General features: G+C 41.3%; 1 protein-coding gene across 3 annotated transcripts in view; it reads right to left on the reverse strand.

Annotated features, from left to right (window-relative positions):
- LOC117424152 (ankyrin repeat and fibronectin type-III domain-containing protein 1) overlaps nucleotides 1-20,075 on the reverse strand; it is a 127,301-nt gene that overhangs the window by 5,139 nt on the left and 102,087 nt on the right. For all 3 annotated transcript variants that reach the window (XM_058992307.1, XM_058992306.1, XM_058992305.1), the window contains exons 12-23: nucleotides 19,865-19,962; nucleotides 19,028-19,118; nucleotides 18,328-18,438; nucleotides 13,132-13,231; nucleotides 12,257-12,389; nucleotides 11,732-11,848; nucleotides 9,493-9,708; nucleotides 8,926-9,092; nucleotides 6,529-6,679; nucleotides 4,255-4,423; nucleotides 2,825-2,991; nucleotides 201-414 (exon numbers count right to left, since the gene is read on the reverse strand). In XM_058992307.1, the coding sequence (XP_058848290.1) occupies nucleotides 201-414; nucleotides 2,825-2,991; nucleotides 4,255-4,423; nucleotides 6,529-6,679; nucleotides 8,926-9,092; nucleotides 9,493-9,708; nucleotides 11,732-11,848; nucleotides 12,257-12,389; nucleotides 13,132-13,231; nucleotides 18,328-18,438; nucleotides 19,028-19,118; nucleotides 19,865-19,962 (1,734 nt within the window). The remainder of the gene's footprint in view (nucleotides 1-200; nucleotides 415-2,824; nucleotides 2,992-4,254; nucleotides 4,424-6,528; nucleotides 6,680-8,925; nucleotides 9,093-9,492; nucleotides 9,709-11,731; nucleotides 11,849-12,256; nucleotides 12,390-13,131; nucleotides 13,232-18,327; nucleotides 18,439-19,027; nucleotides 19,119-19,864; nucleotides 19,963-20,075) is intronic.

Raw genomic sequence — 20,075 nt, forward strand, 5'->3', positions numbered from 1 at the left:
CATTTTGGTTTCTTAAATCAAGCCTGTAGCTCATTGAAACCCTTTTCAACTGTTCCAGAGAAGGTTTATTAGTTAGTTATTCTCATTGTTCATCAAAGCACTGCTTAACCTAAAAGAGCAGTACCTAACCTCCAGTGCTGCAAAGCGCATGGCTCTCCAATGGGATGCTGTGTCACCATCACACGCAGCTGTTTACTCACCGCTCACAGCCTTCCTGCGATGCATCTCTGGCGAGGGGGAGGGCGTGGGCAGGTAGTCCATGTGCGAGGACGTGGAGTCGTTCTTCTCAGGCACGTGCTCCACCGTGGAGTCCACAAGCCACGGCACAGGCAGGCCACCCACAGGCTGCTTGTAGCGGGCATACTGCAGCACGTCCATGATCCACCTCATCTCACGCCACATCTCATCCATTTGCTTTTCAATTTAAAAAAGAACAAGCGAGCCAGTTAATCAGAGCTGCATGAAACGATTATTCAGACCAAGCTCTCCACAGCAATCAGGGTCCGACAGTCAGATGAGGGTCATCGGTATGGATTGGGCTAACTTACCGTTCAACATGAAATGAATGAAGAGACAGCTGCTCGCTGCTTTTCTTACACTGGAGAACAGCAATCCACACAAACCCAAGCAGCTGTTTCATTGTAAGTGTTTTTTCTTTTCTTTATCCCATATTGTTTTCTATTCAATACCACTAAAACAATTAAAAAGAAGAATCAACAAATAGTGTTCGCCATTATTCAGGAACCCAATAATCTATACATGCTGTGTGAATTCATGATTCTTTTACTTCAAATATTTCGAGAGGCAACCTTTTAGGGTATGTGCATTCTAAACATACATTGCCACTGAAAATATACAATTTCTATAAAATGTTTATCTACATAACTCCATGGGTTCAATATGTTTGAACCCCCCCTTTCGGTTTCACAAAGCAGCCACTGTATTTCTGTAAGGTTGTGTTACAGGCAAAACAAAACAAGCCCAATATAGGACCGACTGACCGACTGAAGTGACTGACTGACCGCTGTGTGACTCGCTCCCTGCCCAGCGACAAGGAGAACGGCTGTGAACCGGGCCACTGCGGGCCCATTGTCCACTTTTCATAATATCACAGTTCAGAGATAACGGCCTAAACTACACCAATCATAGCCATAAATCAAAACCAGAAGGGGCTTTGGCTCAGGCATCTACGTCTAAACTATGGCAAACAGGCAGGAATCGTAACCACTTCATCTTTATTAATTCCTCTATGGACTGCAGCAATTAAAAGAATAGCTGTCGTAAGAGCACATCCTATCTCTCGGCTCGGCTGTGCTGCGTGTCTGGCAGTGATACTACCGCTAACGCATTTATATTAGAGTTTGGTCAAAGGCACATCTGAACACTTCAAAAGCAGTCAGAGTGATGGTTCAACTCTACGAGTTAAAAGGATCCTGAAATTCATTAGAAGTGTTATCTTCAAATGCCATCTACTGAGACTCCCTGCTTAATGAATTTGTGATTCTATAGCTGAGGGAACACAAAGTCACTTTTTCTGGAACGGTGGCTTGAAACCTGGTTCCAGGAGACCTAGTTTGAGGCAACTTTGCTGTATCTCCCCTGGTGTGCCATGCAGTGGCCTGAAATCTTGTCTCCTGAAACCGTTCCAAGCCGCAAAGTGGCTTTGGCTTACCTTCAGCTTATATCTCTTAACTTCCATTGACAAGTCTGCAGTCAGAACACTAGTGGCAACGCTAAAGGTTCTAGAACACTCAGCAGAATATTACATTGACAGAAAAATATATATATATATATATATATACTAAAGTACTAAAGACAACACTCATATAATACATGATGATGTATTACATACTTTCGTGATAAGACAGCCAGTCAGATAACTATGAGCCAGACTGACATGTTGGACCGATAGACCTGTTTTGTTGGAGCTTTGTTTTTAACCACACTGTGGGTTCACTTGGTGCCACTCTGAAGTGTCTAAATAAAATTCTCCATCACAGCTACCCTGGAAAGATTTTTAGTGGCTGTACGGGTGGTATAAATCCAAGCTGTGAAAGATGGAAGCAATCTGAGGTAAAAAAAAAAAAAAAAAAAAAAAAAACACCCTGGCCTGTTTCTGTCAAATAATCTGCTTTTGACAGAAGCGCCCTCAGTTTCACACAGTTTACCCAACACATTCACTTTCTATACCCTGTGCTAACTGATTCCATATTTCATAACTGTGCTGCATACGCATGCTTTTTTTCCTGACGGTCCTCTACAGCCCTTAACATGTGGTGTGTGTAGCGAGTTTCAGGCTCCTTAGATCTGGGATCACACAAATGCACTTGTGGTTTTGTGGTTAATCTTAAAGGTTACTGTGGTAGGTTAAGATGTTTTTTTTTCCACAAGGCAAATTACAGCTGCTTTTGGTTTGAAGTAGAAACCTGATAGCAATAATATTGTATCACACTATTTCTCAGTATATCTTGTCTGCCGTTAAAAAGGATAAGATTTATTTTTGTTGTGTTCACAGGGAGTGGATTTTACTGTCGGGAGCCAAACTGTGGTTTAGAAATACGATATGTAAGGCATGTATACTTTGGATTTCTATAAGATTGAAAATCTATACAAGTTCTATAAATACTCAATGTAGACGGGGACATCCTGAATTATATTCAAGAAGTTTAGGAGTCTTTAGTAGCTCTTCTAGTCACACTAGTACTATTGAGGTCGGACACTGTGAGCTACATTCACAACCACTTTAACTGTGCTAATGAACTGGTGGAGCCTCAAATACAGTGTGCATCTGCATGTAATCACAGCATTCAAATACAGTGCGTACCTGCATGTTGTCTAGAACTTGCTGATGCCTCTGCTTAGCCGACGCAACTTCCGTGTCCGAGATGGCCTCTCGCAGGGACTGCTGGGTAATGAGCGAGTCGAGGTCCAGCACAGCAGACAAGCGGCAGTACAGGCTGATGAATTTCTCCTTGTAAGTGCAAAAATGAACTGCGAGAAAAAAACAAGATGCAAGTCACGCTGTCAACGCTTTCGCAAACGTGCAAAACGCATATACATATATAGAAAGAAGTTGCTAAGCGACCGAGACAACTTGCTAACTGTTCTGAAGGAGACCCAAAGAATTCTTAATTTTTTGAACATTTTCCAGACTTGGAACTCATAAAACAAATCACTGGCCTCTGGACTGTAACGAAGTTGCCACTGATAGCGGCTCCTGCATCAGTATACAGCTATGTTATTTTTGATAATTTTACTGAAATAACATGAAGCAAGAGAAAGTGCCTGCTCGCTGCACCAGAGTCTTGAGGGGCACCACAGGGGTTCAGGGTCTGCACAGAAATTTTTGTAGCCTGAGCTGTACCCTGGAGGCCTGTCAGAGACCACCAAGCTCAATGCACTGCGGATAAGAATGGGGGGCAAACTTGGCTCCGGTGTAAACCCTTTGACAAGCACCTCAAATGCTTCATTAGTCATATATAAGCGTGGGCTTGTTACTGTTAACAGTATTCACTGAGTATTGAGGTGAAAACATCCCCACTAACTTTAAAAGAGTTTAATAGACAGCTTTTGTATCTAAAAACAGTTAGTTTATTACACTCGTGTAGACCCCTGGTGTTTATCTTATTAATAAAGGAGTTTGTGAAAGTGTGACAAAAGAATGTTCATTGGGCAGCAGTGTGGAGTAGTGGTTAGGGCTCTGGACTCTGGACCGGAGGGTTGTGGGTTCAATCCCCAGTGGGGGACACTGCTGTTGTACCCTTGAGCAAGGTACTTTACCTAGATTGCTCCAGTAAAAACCCAACTGTATATATGGGTAATTGTATGTAAAATAATGTGATATCTGTATAATGTGAAATAATGTATAATGTGATATCTTGTAACAATTGTAAGTCGCCCTGGATAAGGGCGTTTGCTAAGAAATAAATAATAATAATAATAATAATAATTTCAAAAGTTACCAGGCAGAGTATGCTAAAAAGAAATCATAGAGACTATTAACACCCGTGCCCTTGGAAGGACCATATAAATGAGCTCCTGCATGATTGGAATTTTAAGTGTACCATCAATAATTTGGAACTGCCACAGCAGTCATGTTTTTTTCTACAACGCTGTACTGAGCTTCACACACAGCCCCGTTCCACATGCCATGCTTGTGATTCATTGGTCTTCCACTGGGACGAGGGGGGAACACATAGGACTCTGTGGATTTTTATAAGCTAATATTTCTAGGTGAAACAGAAGCCAGTATACCTAGTTCAAACATTTGAAGAGGGAGGTTAAGAAAGCCTGAGAGCGGGGTGTAAGGGTTACTCTGTCCTGGGGCAGTGCAGACGTCGTCTGAGGCAGGCAGCAGCAGAAGAAAGGAGACATTGTGACCCAGCTCCAGCACCTCCTGTGTGTACAGACGCAAGTGCCTGGCCTGTGGAGGGACACATGCACAGAAACACTGAGAGAGGGGAGGGTTACAGCTCAGCATTCAACCAACAGAGACATGAACCATTTCAAAAACAATGGGAACACATTCACACAAGCCGTTCCAATGGAAATATTACTGTGTTTGCTTTTGTAGATGAGGAAAAAAAAAAGTTACAAGAAATAGATGTCTACAATTATTTATTTCAGCATTTTTTTTGCAAAACTCCAAAAATGCTAATTCAAAAGCATTCGTACCCTTTGATGCTATGATAGTATTGGTCCTACAAATAGGTGCTACAAATTTCAATATGATAATGCAGAACCTAAGTCTAGAAAATGCTGGATTGTAGGTGAACATTCTTAGAGAGTATAGGGTTAGGCATAGGATGATTGCTGTCATTACCAATATGTCAATATGGGAAAAAGTAAAGAGCTATCTGACTTTAGGCAGAAAATGATTTATTGTCATAAAGCTGGAGAAGGACACAAGAAGATTTCCAAGCATTTGAGTATCCCAATTTCAACTATTGTTTCTATTATCAAGAAGTACAAGACTCATGGTACTGTCACAACGCTCCCTCGGTGTAGAAGAAAGAAGGTTCTTTCACTAAGAACAAGTAGAAGAATTGTGAGGAAGGTTAATAACAATCCGAGATTGACTGCCAAAGATATTCAAAGTGAATTGGCTGCAAGTGGGACTGGAGTTTCCATTTCATCCATAGGTATTGCATGGTGAAGATCTCAATGGTCGCAGGCCAAGGAAAAAGCCACTCTCAGGAAAACGTCACAAGGACAATCGCTTAAAGTTTGCAAAACAGCATTTGAATGATGGATATGAGTTCTGGTCAAAGGTTTTGTGGAGTGATGAAACAAAAATCAAGCTATATGGTCATGCTGCTAGTCATTACGTTTGGAGAAAGTCTGGTGAGGTGTACAAAGAAAAGAATACCCTACCTACTGTCAAGCATGGAGGTGGTAATATCCTTCTATGGGGCTGTTTTTCCTCTAATGGCACAGGAAATTTAGTTCCAATACATGGTAAAATGGATTCCATAGCATACCAAAAGATATTGACCAATCATCTGAAACCCTCCGCTACAAAACTTGATTTAAAGCGCAACTGGACGTTCCAACACAACAACGATCCGAAGCACACATCAAAATCTACTTCAGAATGTTTAAAAATGAATAAAATCAAGGTTCTGGAATGGCATAGTCAAAGTCCCAGTCTAAATCCAATTGAATAATCTTTGGTATGAGTTGAAGAAGGCTGAGCAGAAGAGAAGTCCTCGGAATTTGAATGAACTGGAACAATGTTACGTTGAAGAATGGTCAAAAATCACTAAAGAATCATGCCAAAAGCTCATTGACAAATATCCTAATCATTTAAAAGAGGTTATTATTGCTAAAGGTGCCTCAACTAGCTATTCATTTCATTTTCCTTGTCAGGGTATGAATACTTTTGAATGACCATTTTTGGAGTATTTGCAAAAAAATTGCTGAAATAAATAATTGTAGACATCTATTTCTTGTAACTTTTTTTTGTAACTTTTTTTACTCATTTTTGCTGCAAGCGATTTTTCCTATAATTATTTGTTTTCGAGAAATTTCTAGAAATTATACATTTTCATTGGGGTATGTAAACTTTATATATATAGCCATTCCACTCTAATAGGTAAAAGGCAAAATTATATAATGAAATAATAGGCAGAATGATATCATGAACCACTGCTACTAGAGTCCGGGTAGCGGTTTAATTGGTTCAATTACTCAATTTAGAAGAAAAGCTTTGGCCACCCCTGACGTGAACGCTGGCGGATCAAAATACCGCCATTGCTGAAATTATGAAAAGGCGCAGACTTCAAAGAGTTTCAATATTGTCCTCAAATTAAAATGTACACTTTTGTTAAATTACTTCTAAAAATACAGTACCATGTTATGTGCAGCCAAAACCACATAATAGTTGGAAATATCTTCAAATCTGGCCAAAAAGCAATTTTTTTTATCATAGCTTAAAAATACTTTTGACATGAAATATATATATATGTGTCTAGTCTAGAACTGTAAAAAAAGACAAGAAAAGAAAGCATCTCTCCCTGTCAGAGGTACCTGGTGCAGAGGTAGATTGATTTGTTTAAGCAGGGCTTTCACAGCCATCTGGAGCTCATAGAAGAACAATTGAGTGTGGCAGGCAGGCGTCTGATCAGTACTTTCCACATAAGCAGGGCCAGACAGCTTCTGGAGCCATTCCCACTCATCTCTAGGCACACAAGGAGATACTTGGCATGAGTAAACAGAGTGCATTTCTTTAGATTTCACTTATTCTAGTGCTGGGACAGACCTTCGAATATCCCAACAGATAGATCTATATAGAAATAGCGACCTTTTTCGGATTCGTTCCTTTACCAGAATTTATAAATGACTGCATCGAAAAAAAGATGTCATGTGATGGAAATCAATGCATCACAGACGTCTGAAATAAATAAGGCACGGTCTGTACTGTACAGAAGAGCTTTCCTTTAATTAGCAGGCAACCTGATGAGGTACTAGGGTTATACTACTCTAATATGGTACAAATGACGCTTTTGTTTTCTGGCTAATTCAGAGTATTCAAAAGATGGGTTTCAATTTTGAAAGATTATTCAAACATGGAAAACATGTACATCCCAACACTAATTTATACATATTTTTTATTCATAGAACGACACAAGAGCTTAAAAAAATAACTAATAAAAGTCCATGTCACAGAAAATGTAATCCATTTTTCATTACACTAATGTTAACAGACATGGCGAGGGGTGCTGAAATGCACAGTAAAATGACTTCTGCAAACAAGCAGTGCAAATGAAACCAGGGCAAAGAAAGCACAACGATCGCAATCAAGCACAGCCAGCTCGTTAGCCCGGTCTCACTGGCTTAGTTAACAAGTCATTGAAATGTGTCTTTATGTATGAACTATTGGAAGCAGTTTACTACAGGGTACTGCTGCTGACAGAAGAATTGCTGTTTCTCTCCAGTAGCTATTTGTCAGCTTTTGCTGAAATCCCAGTAATCCCATATTTAAAATAAATGCAGACACACTGCAGCACTGCTCTCTGGCCGTGACATTGCATTTAATGGCTTTTGAGTAACACAAGAGGCTGAGGTGCTAAATCACTTAAGAGGATAATAGGATCCCTGTCCAGACTTTTTGGGGTCACCACCGTGGCCTTTTTATTAAAATAAACAAACAAGTGAGACTGGAATGTGAACTTATTCTTGCAACAGGACACACTGAATTGTACAGACAGAACGTCCCGGGGCTGTCAGCCAATATCAAAAAATATGGTAACACTTTAAAATAATGGCCCGTATTCCTTCCATGTTTCGTTGTAACACATGATGTTGATCACATGTATAAGGCATGCACTGATGCATGAACAGGGGACTGCGAGAAGTGTTAATTCATGCATGAATGCGTGACTTATATACATGGGATCAATATAATTTGTTACAAAGAAACATGGGAGGAATACAGGTTATTAAATTCACTAAGGTAACAGGGCTGGATTCAAAATGAATAGCTTCAGAACTCGGAAGATGTGCAGAAGATATTCAGGTGTTATTCCTGAGGTATTCAATAGGAATTCATTAGGAAATGATTTTAAAGTGTTACCAAAAAGGCTTCTACAGAAGTGACCAAAATACTTATATATTGTGGCATTTTTTTCTATATGGAGAGTTTTGCACAGTGAATTACTAAAACATGAAATTGGGATTCATATTTTTGACATTTTCATGTTTTTTTTTAACCCCCCAATAGAGCAGTTCGGCTGAGAAAGGTGCCAGTTTTTCACTTCGCACTTTCTAACAGACAAGAATCCCTTCTGCTCGAGCCAGCCAGCGTTTTATAAATATCTGTACCTAGCTGCTTCAGACCTAGCTACGAGGAATAACAATAATATCTGATAGCGCCCAAATAAACAGCTCCTGAAGTAGGGCTTCCTTTTACACGCAGTATCAAACCGGGCTAAATACCTCAAGACATCTCAGGCAAACTGCATTAAATCAGGACAGCCCCGTGTTAAACATGCTGTACAGGTACAGGGCTGGAAACACAGCTCTGTGTTTTAGCACTTCCCTCGTGTACGTACATTATTGAAATGAACAGGTGCTGAGCGTTTGAACAATCAGGCCCTGGGAAATCTGCTCTGAACTGATCACTGTATGTGTTCCTGCGCACCATTACTGGGTACTGGTACACCTACAATAATGCATGCACCGACGGTGCCTTGCTTATGAGTCACATTGCACAGTGGTGGAGAAGCTCCACTCTCAATACACTCTACAGGAAAACAGCAGGCTTTCATTGTGGATAACAATTCTGTTTAACCTCCAAAAGATTCCAGCTATCTTTCAAGGCCACTTCTCCTACAGCAGGATAAAGTTTGAGAGTGCGAATTCAAACCGTGCTCAAGACGGATCAACACAAGTGTTGGTTGCAGTATTTGTTTCAGCCGACGATACCTGGACACGTTGCAGTTGTCTCGGATTTTCGAGTGGCACAGGACGTTGGGCAGCTTCTGTGGGACGAGGACTTTAATCTGATCCACGGAGCTGCACAGCTTCAGGTAGCCCAGGTACAGTCCTGGAGACAGGCGATGCTGGCTCCTCCGCTGATAGGACAGGACATCCTGCAGATCACAAACAGCGGTTTGTAATAATATTGTGGCTACAGGCTACGTTCCCCTTTTAGGTGTTATTGTATACCATCATTGTTAAAATGTACAGAAATGTTCATTCTTGATAAGAGCAGTTTTAGCCAGAGTAGTGGCGTGTTATTGTGAACCTTCATAACCCTTCAAACATACAACAAACCCTTAAACACTGCAAGTCCATCTCGGGGATCAGAGGGGGGTTCAGAAAAAAAAAAAAAACAGAATACAATCATATCCCTGAGGTGAAAATAGGCCTGTCATCTCTGAACACCTCTCTCGTCTGTCAACTCTTTAGTCATCGTTTTCAAAGACAGAAGTTCTGTTCGACAGTTTTGCCAGACTCAGCTGCTGAGGGCTCTGAGTTATAAAGCAATACCTGGATTGTGATCAGCAGCACATCGAGAGCTGTGGGCTCGTCCGGGGTAGAGAGGGATTTCCTCTGGCTCTGCAGTTTGGATATCTGCATCCACTTGCCATTGAAGAAGGAGTAGAGGCTCTCCACCTCTCTTACAGTAACTAGCAGCACATTGCCATGTCTGTCTTTAATGGGCTCGTAATAAACACGTCCCAAGTGATGCGTGCCAAGCAAATTCTATGGAAGAGAAGAAAAAAATAAACGATGATCCATGTTTTATACCGGTACTGTATTTTTAAGTTGCATATGCACTCTTGAAAAATGTTATTTCCTCTTTGTAACAAAAGAAACGAGCAATTGTCTTCGACAAACATCTTGACTATTTCTACATGTCTTACAATCAAGTATTTTACACATTTTATATTGTATCCCGGTAATAGAACTCAGGTACATTTATTTTTACTGCTGTGTAGGGTATCATTTTGACTTATGCTAGAAATGAGTCAAATAATTGCCTGGCTTCATACATAGGACCCTAAACCTAACCTGACATCCTCTGAAATTGGAAAGAAATAGAAACATCATTACAGTTGGTGTGAAACATTCAAATCCCTTCATGAAAACTATGAAAAATCCACCTTGTTATTTGAACAGAGAACGAATTACACCCCGGTGCACTGCGAGGTCCCACTCCCACACAGATTCGTATTGCAGATTACATTCATGTTGAAACCAATGTGCAGTCCTGTCCAGGGGGGTAAAGCACTCCCAGAGGACAGGGCTATTTTAGACTGAACTCGCGTACCAGTAAACAATCCTGTCCTTTCACACTGAGGGAAGCTAATTGAATTCCAGCAAGGCCACACTCATGGTCTGACGAGATTCCTGGACTCCTGCTGATTGGGATCTCCAGGTTTATTACTTCACATTTCACTCCCTGTGAGCTGGCGGACTGTCTCGCTTGCTCGACGCTTGGTCGCAAACAATCCTATACAGGGTGTACAACAAACTGCAGCACACTCGGTGAGCTAGGACAATCTCATGTAGTTTACTGTGTGGATGCTGGAGTTCAGCTAGCTTACCAACAGTGCTGTCTTACAAGCGCTGCCCTGTGCGCAGCACTGTGAGGCTTGACTGTGTTTATTATACACATAAGGCAGTGTGATCATTGGGCTCTGTGTTGGCTGCTTACAGTGGCTGTTTCTAAGACTTCCATTGGTTATAAGGTCTCAATATGTGCAGTTTGGAGTACATATTGCAGTGAACATGTTTTTTTTAAATTTTAAAACACATCTGGTACTACACTAGGTTTAAGAAATCTGTTTTGCAAGCCATGGAAACTGAGAACTAATGATGTAGCAGATATCATGTTTCAATATGAAAATGCATGTCTGCTATAGCAGGTGTTTCTTTCAAACACAGAACAGGTAAGGTTAATGGAGTAGCTCCAACCAAAACATAGTACCAGAACTCTATAAAGTTCACATTTTTTATATCTTGCTGCAATTGCACTTCTTAAAAGCTAACGCTGATTAAGGTTCACAATTATCTTTAGTGGACAACTCTTAAAGGACCAGCAGAGCTCGAAACGTTTTAATGCAGAAAACCTAAAAAGGCTTCACAGGGGGTATAGGTTGGTCAGATCAGCCCCTAAGTGTCTGCCCTTCCTTCAGTGGCAACTATTTCTCTGCTGGCCCTGGCAACTAAATACAACGGAGCCCATTTGCAGCCTCCTCTCTCCACACTTGCTATTTGTTTAATTTCCCTTTCTTAATGTGCCTGTAAACAGACTCCCCTCGCTCATGAGGCTCTCTCGCTGCTCATTGAGGTTAGAAGAGAGAATCTCAGCAGCGCTATCACACAGGAGGAGCTGTCACGTCAGAGGGAACTCACTCGGACAGGTTGAAAGCTGTAACAAATCACCACGAGAATACAGTTGCCTGAGTAGATCTTAAACAAAGGAAAATGCAGTAATGTAAACCACTGACTAGTAATACTGCCTAGAACTAGAACTACAAAACAGATGACCTCATACCACATTGACAGCTGATGCCGTCATGCAAGTTAGCAAACTGCAAGGTTGATGGGATTGATTACATTGTGCTGATTCTCAAGACTTTAAAAAAAAAAAAAAAAGGTGAACTGTGGAAGAATGCAGTAAACCAATTGAGTTCCCGTTTTAGCGTAAACTCGAACTCCGCAGCTTTTAGTGGAAAGGAGCTGCTGAAGGAGGGAGATTGTATGTGTCACTGTGACTGACCTGCAACTGCCCGGCTGCTGCCAGCATCTTCTGCCGAGCTTGGAGCACAGACGAGGAGGACATGGAGACAGACATGCTCTGCCGTAGCCAGCGGACATCCTCCCACATGCACGACAGCTGAAAAGACAAGCCTTCCGTTACTGCCCTGGGACACAAACAGGATTAATAGCAGATCTGAAAAGCAAGAACGTCCTTCAGGCAAGGCGTTATCTGCTTTGGAAAGAGACACTTCTCAAAGTCTATGTAGGGTAACTGGTAAGACTCCTTTGAATTTCAGTGTGAGCCACACCACAGGCTGTACTTTGAGCCTAACCATCCACACCTGGGCCTCTGGTCTCCAGGAATTGTCTCGTTAACCTCAGGTGTGTTATTAAGTGCTTGGTAAATCCTAAAATCACAGAGGCGTCCCTGCTAGCTGATTTTACCCATCTTGTGATATCCACATGCAACCAAACTCAATTGCAATAGCAACCTCTGTACAAACAGTATTTGATGGAAAAAGATAATTGTCATGTCACGCAATACCTTTGTGAACCAGAGAAAGTCCTGCATGATGGAGCTGGTGAAGGAATCGTCTATTTCAACAATGGGGATCTGATCCTCATTGGTGACCAGAATGTCGTCTTTGTGATAGAACACTGTTGCCACATAGAGCCCCCTGAAAGAGCGAGGACATGGTGTACTGAGAGGCACGAAACACACAACTGAAGTTCCAACATTGCTATAGTTAATTGGAGTTGCAAAATGTGCATGTAAATAAAAAATCAGGTGTTTTTTTCAGGACCGTTAGCATTAAACCTAATGGTATCTTGGAAAGCCTTGTTTTAAAGAGGGCTTGAAGCTTGTTATTGTGCTTCAAATCACTTGGATAACATTTACAGTAACTTTCAAATTTTTTTCCCATCAGGTTCCTGACAAAAAATAAAAACAACCTACATAATCCCCACAATCCGTCAAAAACATGGTGTTATTGTGTGCTGTCCTGTGGACAGGCTACAGTAACCAATCATTGTTCATCATCCGGGCCAGTGACCTTATCTGACATGATGACCTGCTCTTCACATCAGGGTCAGCAATGACAGAAAGGCTTCCTAGAAAGGAAATGGTAATGGGGCTTGATTGGGTTTCCTGTCCCTAGATCCCGCCCTGGTGGAGAGGGCAGCTGTCTAATTGGGTGTGGGATTTCTGTAAACAAGTGAACAGAGATGTCTTTAGACTCTCTTTAACCAGCAGGACCATCCAGCTCAAAACCAGTGTGGACCATTGCAGGGATATACATCAGGGATCCCCACAATGCCATGACCAGTTCCCTGCAGACCTAGCACAGCTAGGAGACAAGGGCATTGTGGACTAACCCCTTCAAGCAAGATTACATCTAACATTAATGAATCCATTTGTACCTTTTTAACGTTTTCACAAACTTGTTTGAAGAATGAAAGAGGTGCTTCAGGCTTCTGGAGACAGACTGCTTGCGACTCGGATTCTGCGACTTGGACGACTCTGAAAGAAACAGAGAAAATATAATTAGCGTGGGAGGCTCCCATTGGGTGACTTCAAGCTCAGCTGTAGTCTTGTGTCTTCTTTGGAAAAGTCTGCTCTTGTCAAAGCCCTGCTCCTGTCCTGCAGTAGCTCATTTACCAGTGTCTAACCTCACTGGAACCAGCTGGTATGCTCGTCATTATATCTGTGCCTGTCAGTGTCCCATCAGCTCCAGGTAGCAGGGCTGGTTGCTTTCTCTTTAAAGCCTGACATGAGCTGCCTAATTGAAGGTGACCCGCTCCAGATCAGGGTTGGGTTAAGGCAGGTTGGTCTTTTGTTTTGTTTTTTTGACAGGAGGGGATTATGGCACACCGGCAGGGCCACTGAACCAACCTATGCTACATCAATGCTGTAGACCACTGGACCATGTATTTTGCATTCGTGTCCAGTGCGCTCACAAACAGTCACCGCGATTTAAATGCAGTACAAATTAAGAAAGAAAGAAAAAATTGGTTAAAAAAACAGAAACTTAGATTACTGAGAGCACTACTGGAGAAGCAATGCTGATCCCGCAGCTCTAGAAGTCAGCCTCAGAAAGATCTGATCAAAAGAAATGACTGTGCCGAATATTAAAAGAAGACAATGTTGTACAGTATGGTGCCTGCCCTATAGTTAAAACAACAAGGGCTGAACAAAAGAATGAACCACGGGAACAAACCCCAGCAGTCCCCACAATGAATCTTTCCAAGTTTCTTTTCAGTACCGCTACGCACTCACAATGAGCATTAAAAACAACAGCAATTCCACAGATAAAAAGGTCACTTGTTACGATTGGGTTCACTGCAGCAGAGCAGTTACAACCGACCAGTTATCTCTTAGCTTTCAAGCGCGTATCTCCCCCCGCAGAAAGTTCAGCGATGCCAATCTGTTGACGTTCTTTTCTTTAAATTAAGCATCACGTAATTACTCTCATGTAAACAACAGGCAGACAGAATGATTCATTCCGCTGGAAAAATGTGTTTATACGATTAGAGCTGCTGTCAGAAATATGTAATCACTATAATTTAGTCATGCTACAGTAGCCAGGCACTGCACAGATGAGTGAATGGCTTTGTTGTGTGGAATCATTTTGAGTTTATTTTCCAGAAAGATAAAAAAAAAAGGACACAAGCTCTTTTAACAAATCCCTAGATAATTTCATGTCATTGCACAAGACGGACGCTGTTATTAATACATACAGCACACTGACTCCACCCCCCCTCTCCCAGCTATCTGTCTCAGTCATGCAAGATTAATCTTGAATAGCTGGCATTTACTGATTCTTTTAATATCACAAAACAATGAACCTGCATTCATTTTAGAATAGAGAGAGAAAACAAAAGTCACGCTGCTGCTCCTAGCCAAGGACTGCTTAAACAGCTTGTATATGCAACAGGATCCAACACACAGTTAACATTGCATCAGCGAGCAGGTTGTCTCCTAGCCAAGCATGGGCCTTGATCTTTATCTGGAGAGAATCTAAAACAAACGAGTGACTTGTCAACAGGACTTACCTAGGAGAATTAACGTGCTTAGGTGCTGTTTCTTTAATGACTTTCTTTTTTGTATTTTTTTTTTTAAAGGGCAATTATGAATTGGGGATTAAAATGACAATTTCAGAAAATGAAGGACTGTAAAATAAATTTGAACACAACCCTACGCTGTACTTGTTTTTGTTAGTAGACGCACGCTAAATGTTTTTGACAGGCTGATCTTTCAACACTAGCCTGTCGGCCTGACATCATATATATACATATATATATATATATATATATATATATATATATATATATATATATATATATAGACACACACACACAAATACATTCTTTTATTTTAAATAGGGATTACTTTTGAGTAATGGGGCGCCAGTCAAGCTGTCTGCCACACACACAGGGGCGCACACAAACAAAAATCACTGTCAAGCCTAATAAATGAGTTTGTAATTTGTAGGTATTTCTGTACAGGTCACACTTGTCCCTTTCAACACTTAAGAGGCAGAGGCAGAGGACTTTTCTGTAATGATCATTTTATTACGAGGGCAACACTTTTCACCTTCCCTGACAGAAGGCGCTTATACAGCTGGATAATCCCTGGGTGCGTCGTGGGGGGGTGTCTGGAGCAGGAACACAAGGTGCTGTGTGCAGCCCCCCCCCACCCCCCAAAAGAATGTACACACACTCTCAGCTCTGCACATACACATCATAAATTAAGATCAACTCCCCTTTTCGCATGACTTTATAGTGGCGGTATTGTAACTGTACAGATTCTTTTTTATTTTATTTATATAGATTATTTATTGTACTTACTTATTTTAACGTTGCCTCTACAAAAGTAAACTGCGCGAAAAGACCCAAAAGAAACAAAAGGACATGTGCCAGTGCCCCATATTTAAGATTTCTATTGAAATTCTTCACTCTTAAAACTAGGCTTCTTCAATGCAACAGTTATAAGATTTGTTCCTTATTCCGAGTACATAAAAAGTATACCAAAAATATGTGTATTTACAGCTATAGTAATAGTATCAAATATTTTACACAAACTGTAACAACACTTTATTATTACTGTTATTATTATTTAGATTTTCATTGCTATAGTCAGCAGAAAGCGTTGTAGGATTTCGATTTTCTTTTTTTTTTCTTCTGTTTATTGTGTCACCTGTGCTTGTCTGTGGATAAGTACCTAATGGCAAGCTTGGTGCGGTTTGTTTGTTTTTTAAATTTTGGTTTTCAAATGACTTAAGTACTTCTATTGCTTTAAGTAGTATTAAATCACTTGTTTATTTTTGGAAAAACCGTGTTTGGTGTGGTTAGGCCAGACACCTGCGATTTGAAAGTCAGCGCCCTTGTAGAGAGGAGGGGAGTGTTAAACCACAGGCATCAGAGAAACACGGAGACCCTATTGGTGATAAAGAATGAAACCCTTCTTACAGGAGCTCCAGATAGTGCTTATTGAAATCCACATTCTTACCTTCCTCGTAACTTTATTTACATTATCACGGGTTCCCTCCCTGTTTTAATGCATGCAGTTCGTATTGTTTAAAATGTTCATAAAGCAACGTGTTAGATAAACTGCTGCATCCTGCTTCCTGTGCTGTAGGTCACCCCACTGCAGCAAGTTTGAAGAACAAGACAGGAAGTGATTATATACCAGGAAGAAGCATATCTATCTACAGCGTTGCATTTAAAGTATCTGCACATCCCGAATCAAAGAACAAAATACATACAAATTAGCCCCATCTTTAGCATCCATAGCCCCTGTTTTCAATGCAAGAGTAAATGGGTGGGGGGGGGGGGGGGGGGGGAGATAATGTTGCTAGTGCTAAGAAGAGTAAGAAAAAAGTTTATTAAAACCTTGGTCAGCACTTCTTTGAGATATGCCAATCTAAACATCGGTACATTTTGTATCAAGCAATTTAAGCTCCCCCACACATACTTTTCCAAATAAATAAGACCATTTATACAACATCAATTATATGCAGGCAATGAGACTGGCAGCCTTACTGTGTGACATCATTAGTGTTGACTCACAAAGAGATGAGTGATGAACACCCCCCCCCCCCCCACCCCCCCAGCCGCCCCCCAAACAAAAACATATAGTCTGGTAATAAACTTGGTGTTCATGAGGGCTGCGAGGCCGTCAGCACTGGAAACAGCAGCCCTCTATCTCTGCACTGGCCAAGTATAGTAGAAGTGGGCTTGGGGCCAGCGTTCCTCACAAAGCAGTACAAGTCCTCTGAAGCCCATCCAGGTCAGGACTGGCACGCTGCTCCAGTCGCATCACAAGTCTCCTACATTTCGCTAAGTGTCATCTAGAGCTCATTCTTATTCAACATGAATCTATGCTGTATCCCGGGTTAAGCTGGTTTCATTAAAACTGGATTACCGGTTGCTTAAATGTATGTAAAAAGTGTGGCCTGCAGACAGATGGTCAGAAAGACAGACTCCTTCCTCCGATACTCAGTAACTTATGCTAAAGAATGCTATAGAAAGTTACATCCCAATGGGATAAGCGCTCTCCTAGATGGAAGTGTGGTATGCAGATGTGCTATATCCCCCTGGTTAACAAACACACTAGTGAATACATACATCGTCTCACTTGCAGTGCAACTGAAGTTCCAGTTTGAACACAGAAAGCTACTTTAATTTGTGTTTGTAATACACATAACTTCATTCAGAAGTTCACCAGGGACCACTTTATCCATTCTGCTCGCTAACAAGCCTGAATTAAAATGGAGGCCTCAACGAGGGAAGGCTCTGCATTGCTGGGGATGCTCAACACAGAGAGGCCCTGCCTGGAGCACAAGCCTTCCGCTTAAAACAGACCCTGCAAACTTCAGCGCTTCACAAACCCCACCAAACCAGACCACGCAGGTCACATCTCTAGACACCCTCCAAAACCATTCCGAACCATTTCAAATCAGGCCGGCCCTGTATTCAACCAAGAAAAATACCACTTGAAGTTTCTGTGATTGTAATAGATTTGTGGTTCTGGCTCCTATGACTACAGCTCCGAGGGGTGCCCTGAAATACTAGACCTCACTTCCATGTCTACTGTTTAAGCCACTTACTTTTCAACCCAGATAACATGTGATTACAATGACACAGACATGTACAGAATTGCTAATTACTGTAAATTCAATTGAATGCATGCATAACTATAAAACACTCTTGAGTGTTAGATTTTGAAATACTATGAGAAAGTCAGTGACAACGACATTGTATTTTACAAGGCTTCTTTCAGCAGCTGAATGCAGTTCAGTTCAGAAGGCTCGCAATATTATACTCCCTCACCCGTGTGCCTTCGTCCAAAGGCATCTTTTACAATTCTCAGTGCTTTCCAAATCCACCCTCCAAAAAAAGTCAGACATAAAACTCGGGAAAGCTAACAAAATAAAATGCTAAGGGAATCCTTTTAAGGGTTAAAGCATAAAGCAAAGTGATTCCAGACGTGCCGATATTAATAATCTCTCTTTTCCTGATCAGTGGGAAGGTATGACCCCGTTAGAAAGCAGCTGAAATTCCAGACGCCACCGAGACCCTGGCTGGGGCCCTACCACCCAGGACTTCCCTCCTCACCTCGACAGCTGTAACGTTGATGTGAGCTTCGAACCTGCTGGAGGAGCCTTTCCAGGGCTTCAATCTGCCCTGTGTGCCGGCGCGGCTCCCTGCCACCATATTCCTTCCAGTCTGGTGAGCGACACAAACAAACGCCATCAGTCCAAACAAGACAACGACTGGGTTTTTTTTTTATCCATTTCTTTTTATAAGAGAATTTTTTTTAACACAGTTTAAAACATTTGCAGAGTTAAACATTGCTGTGCATGTCTTCATAAATAAATTAGTTACAGTTCCTCTTTTTTAATTACTTTTTTCTGCTAATTTCTTTAATGTTATTCTTTCTCTCCCATGAATAATATGACATTCCACTATTGCACAGCGAAAGTAAACCTCAAAACAAATACAAGGAGTCTTGATGTTTAATGAGATCTCTATACCTAATAAAACTCAAATTTTTTCTTTGTTTAAGAATCAAGGCACAATGTTAATTCTATATCAGCGCTGATGCATCATTCAGCGTCATGTTTCTATCACTATCTTAAAGCATGTCTGTAACCATAATGACCCTGTAGATACAGGTTATGGTTTAATTTGTCTAAAGGGAAGCTATATGGAAATATCTGTGCTATAATTTTGATTTAATTCAAGCCTAAGTGGTAAATCTATTGCAATCCTGTTAAAATGTTTATCCATCCTAATAGCAAAAACATGCACTTACTCGACGGGGCAGCGACATCAGGAGTGGCTCCCTGTGCCGACCCCCACCCCTTCATATTGTAGGCTGAAACTTGAACGTAGTAGGCCTGACCCTGCAGAGTGGAAATGTAGGAGGATTAAATAAAACACATACTTTAAAAGATCCATTGATCGTTCCTGTTAATAACCAGGGACATGCAAGTCCAGTCTTTGCTGGAGGTTTTGTGATTGCTTATCAGTGTCAACATCGATTGACGAAACAGCAAAAACAACAACGTTTACAGTACGAGAAAGAGGAGGGCTCCGGTCATTCCTTTCTGATGATTTATTATTCCAGGAAAAGAAATGACATGAAAATAAATAAATACTTGAATACAATTAAGCTAAATAAAATAAAAATGTTTCCTATTTAGAATTTCTATTTCTGTGCTTTTTGGGGGGGGGGCAAAGGAGAAAACAATCTGGAATGGATAATTGTCGGTGGCAAATGAGTCAGTTGGGAAGTCTTGTTATTTTAACAATCAGACCGTCCGGGAGTCAGAATTGGATCTATCAAGAGGCTGATCCTGCAGGAGATTACAATGCAAGCCCCTGCTCTGTGCTTCCCAATCCCTGCGTGAGCCCAATCTATTCCGATCTCTCCACAGGACAACTTGCAAAAATGGGTTATGCTGTCTACTTATTCCTTTGTGGATTGGGAGCTCATGGATACCAGACAAATTATGCTTAATGACTGGTAGTGGCTGCCAGAGGAATGGTGCTTTACTGTTATTGCCAAGAGTGCTGAATGCAAATGTCAGAGCGCTCCCCGAATGGTTTTGGGAGAAGTTAAGATCTAATCGAATGATCTTGCATTTACCGTTGTTAGACCTGCGATAGTGCACCTCAAAGACTGAAGATTATCCATGATTATTTCTCCAGCCAACGTGGAAAAGTCCTTCGAGCAGCTCCACTCGACTGGGGAAAAAAGAAAAGGAGAAAGAAAAATCAGGATCTGATTACAAGAACAACAAAACACGAGAGAGCAGCGTTTCAGATCTCTTTTCCCTCGCTCAGAATAAGGTCACAGT

The sequence above is a fragment of the Acipenser ruthenus genome, chromosome 19 (assembly GCF_902713425.1).
Source record: "Acipenser ruthenus chromosome 19, fAciRut3.2 maternal haplotype, whole genome shotgun sequence".
NCBI classification, from domain to species: Eukaryota; Metazoa; Chordata; class Actinopteri; order Acipenseriformes; family Acipenseridae; genus Acipenser; species Acipenser ruthenus.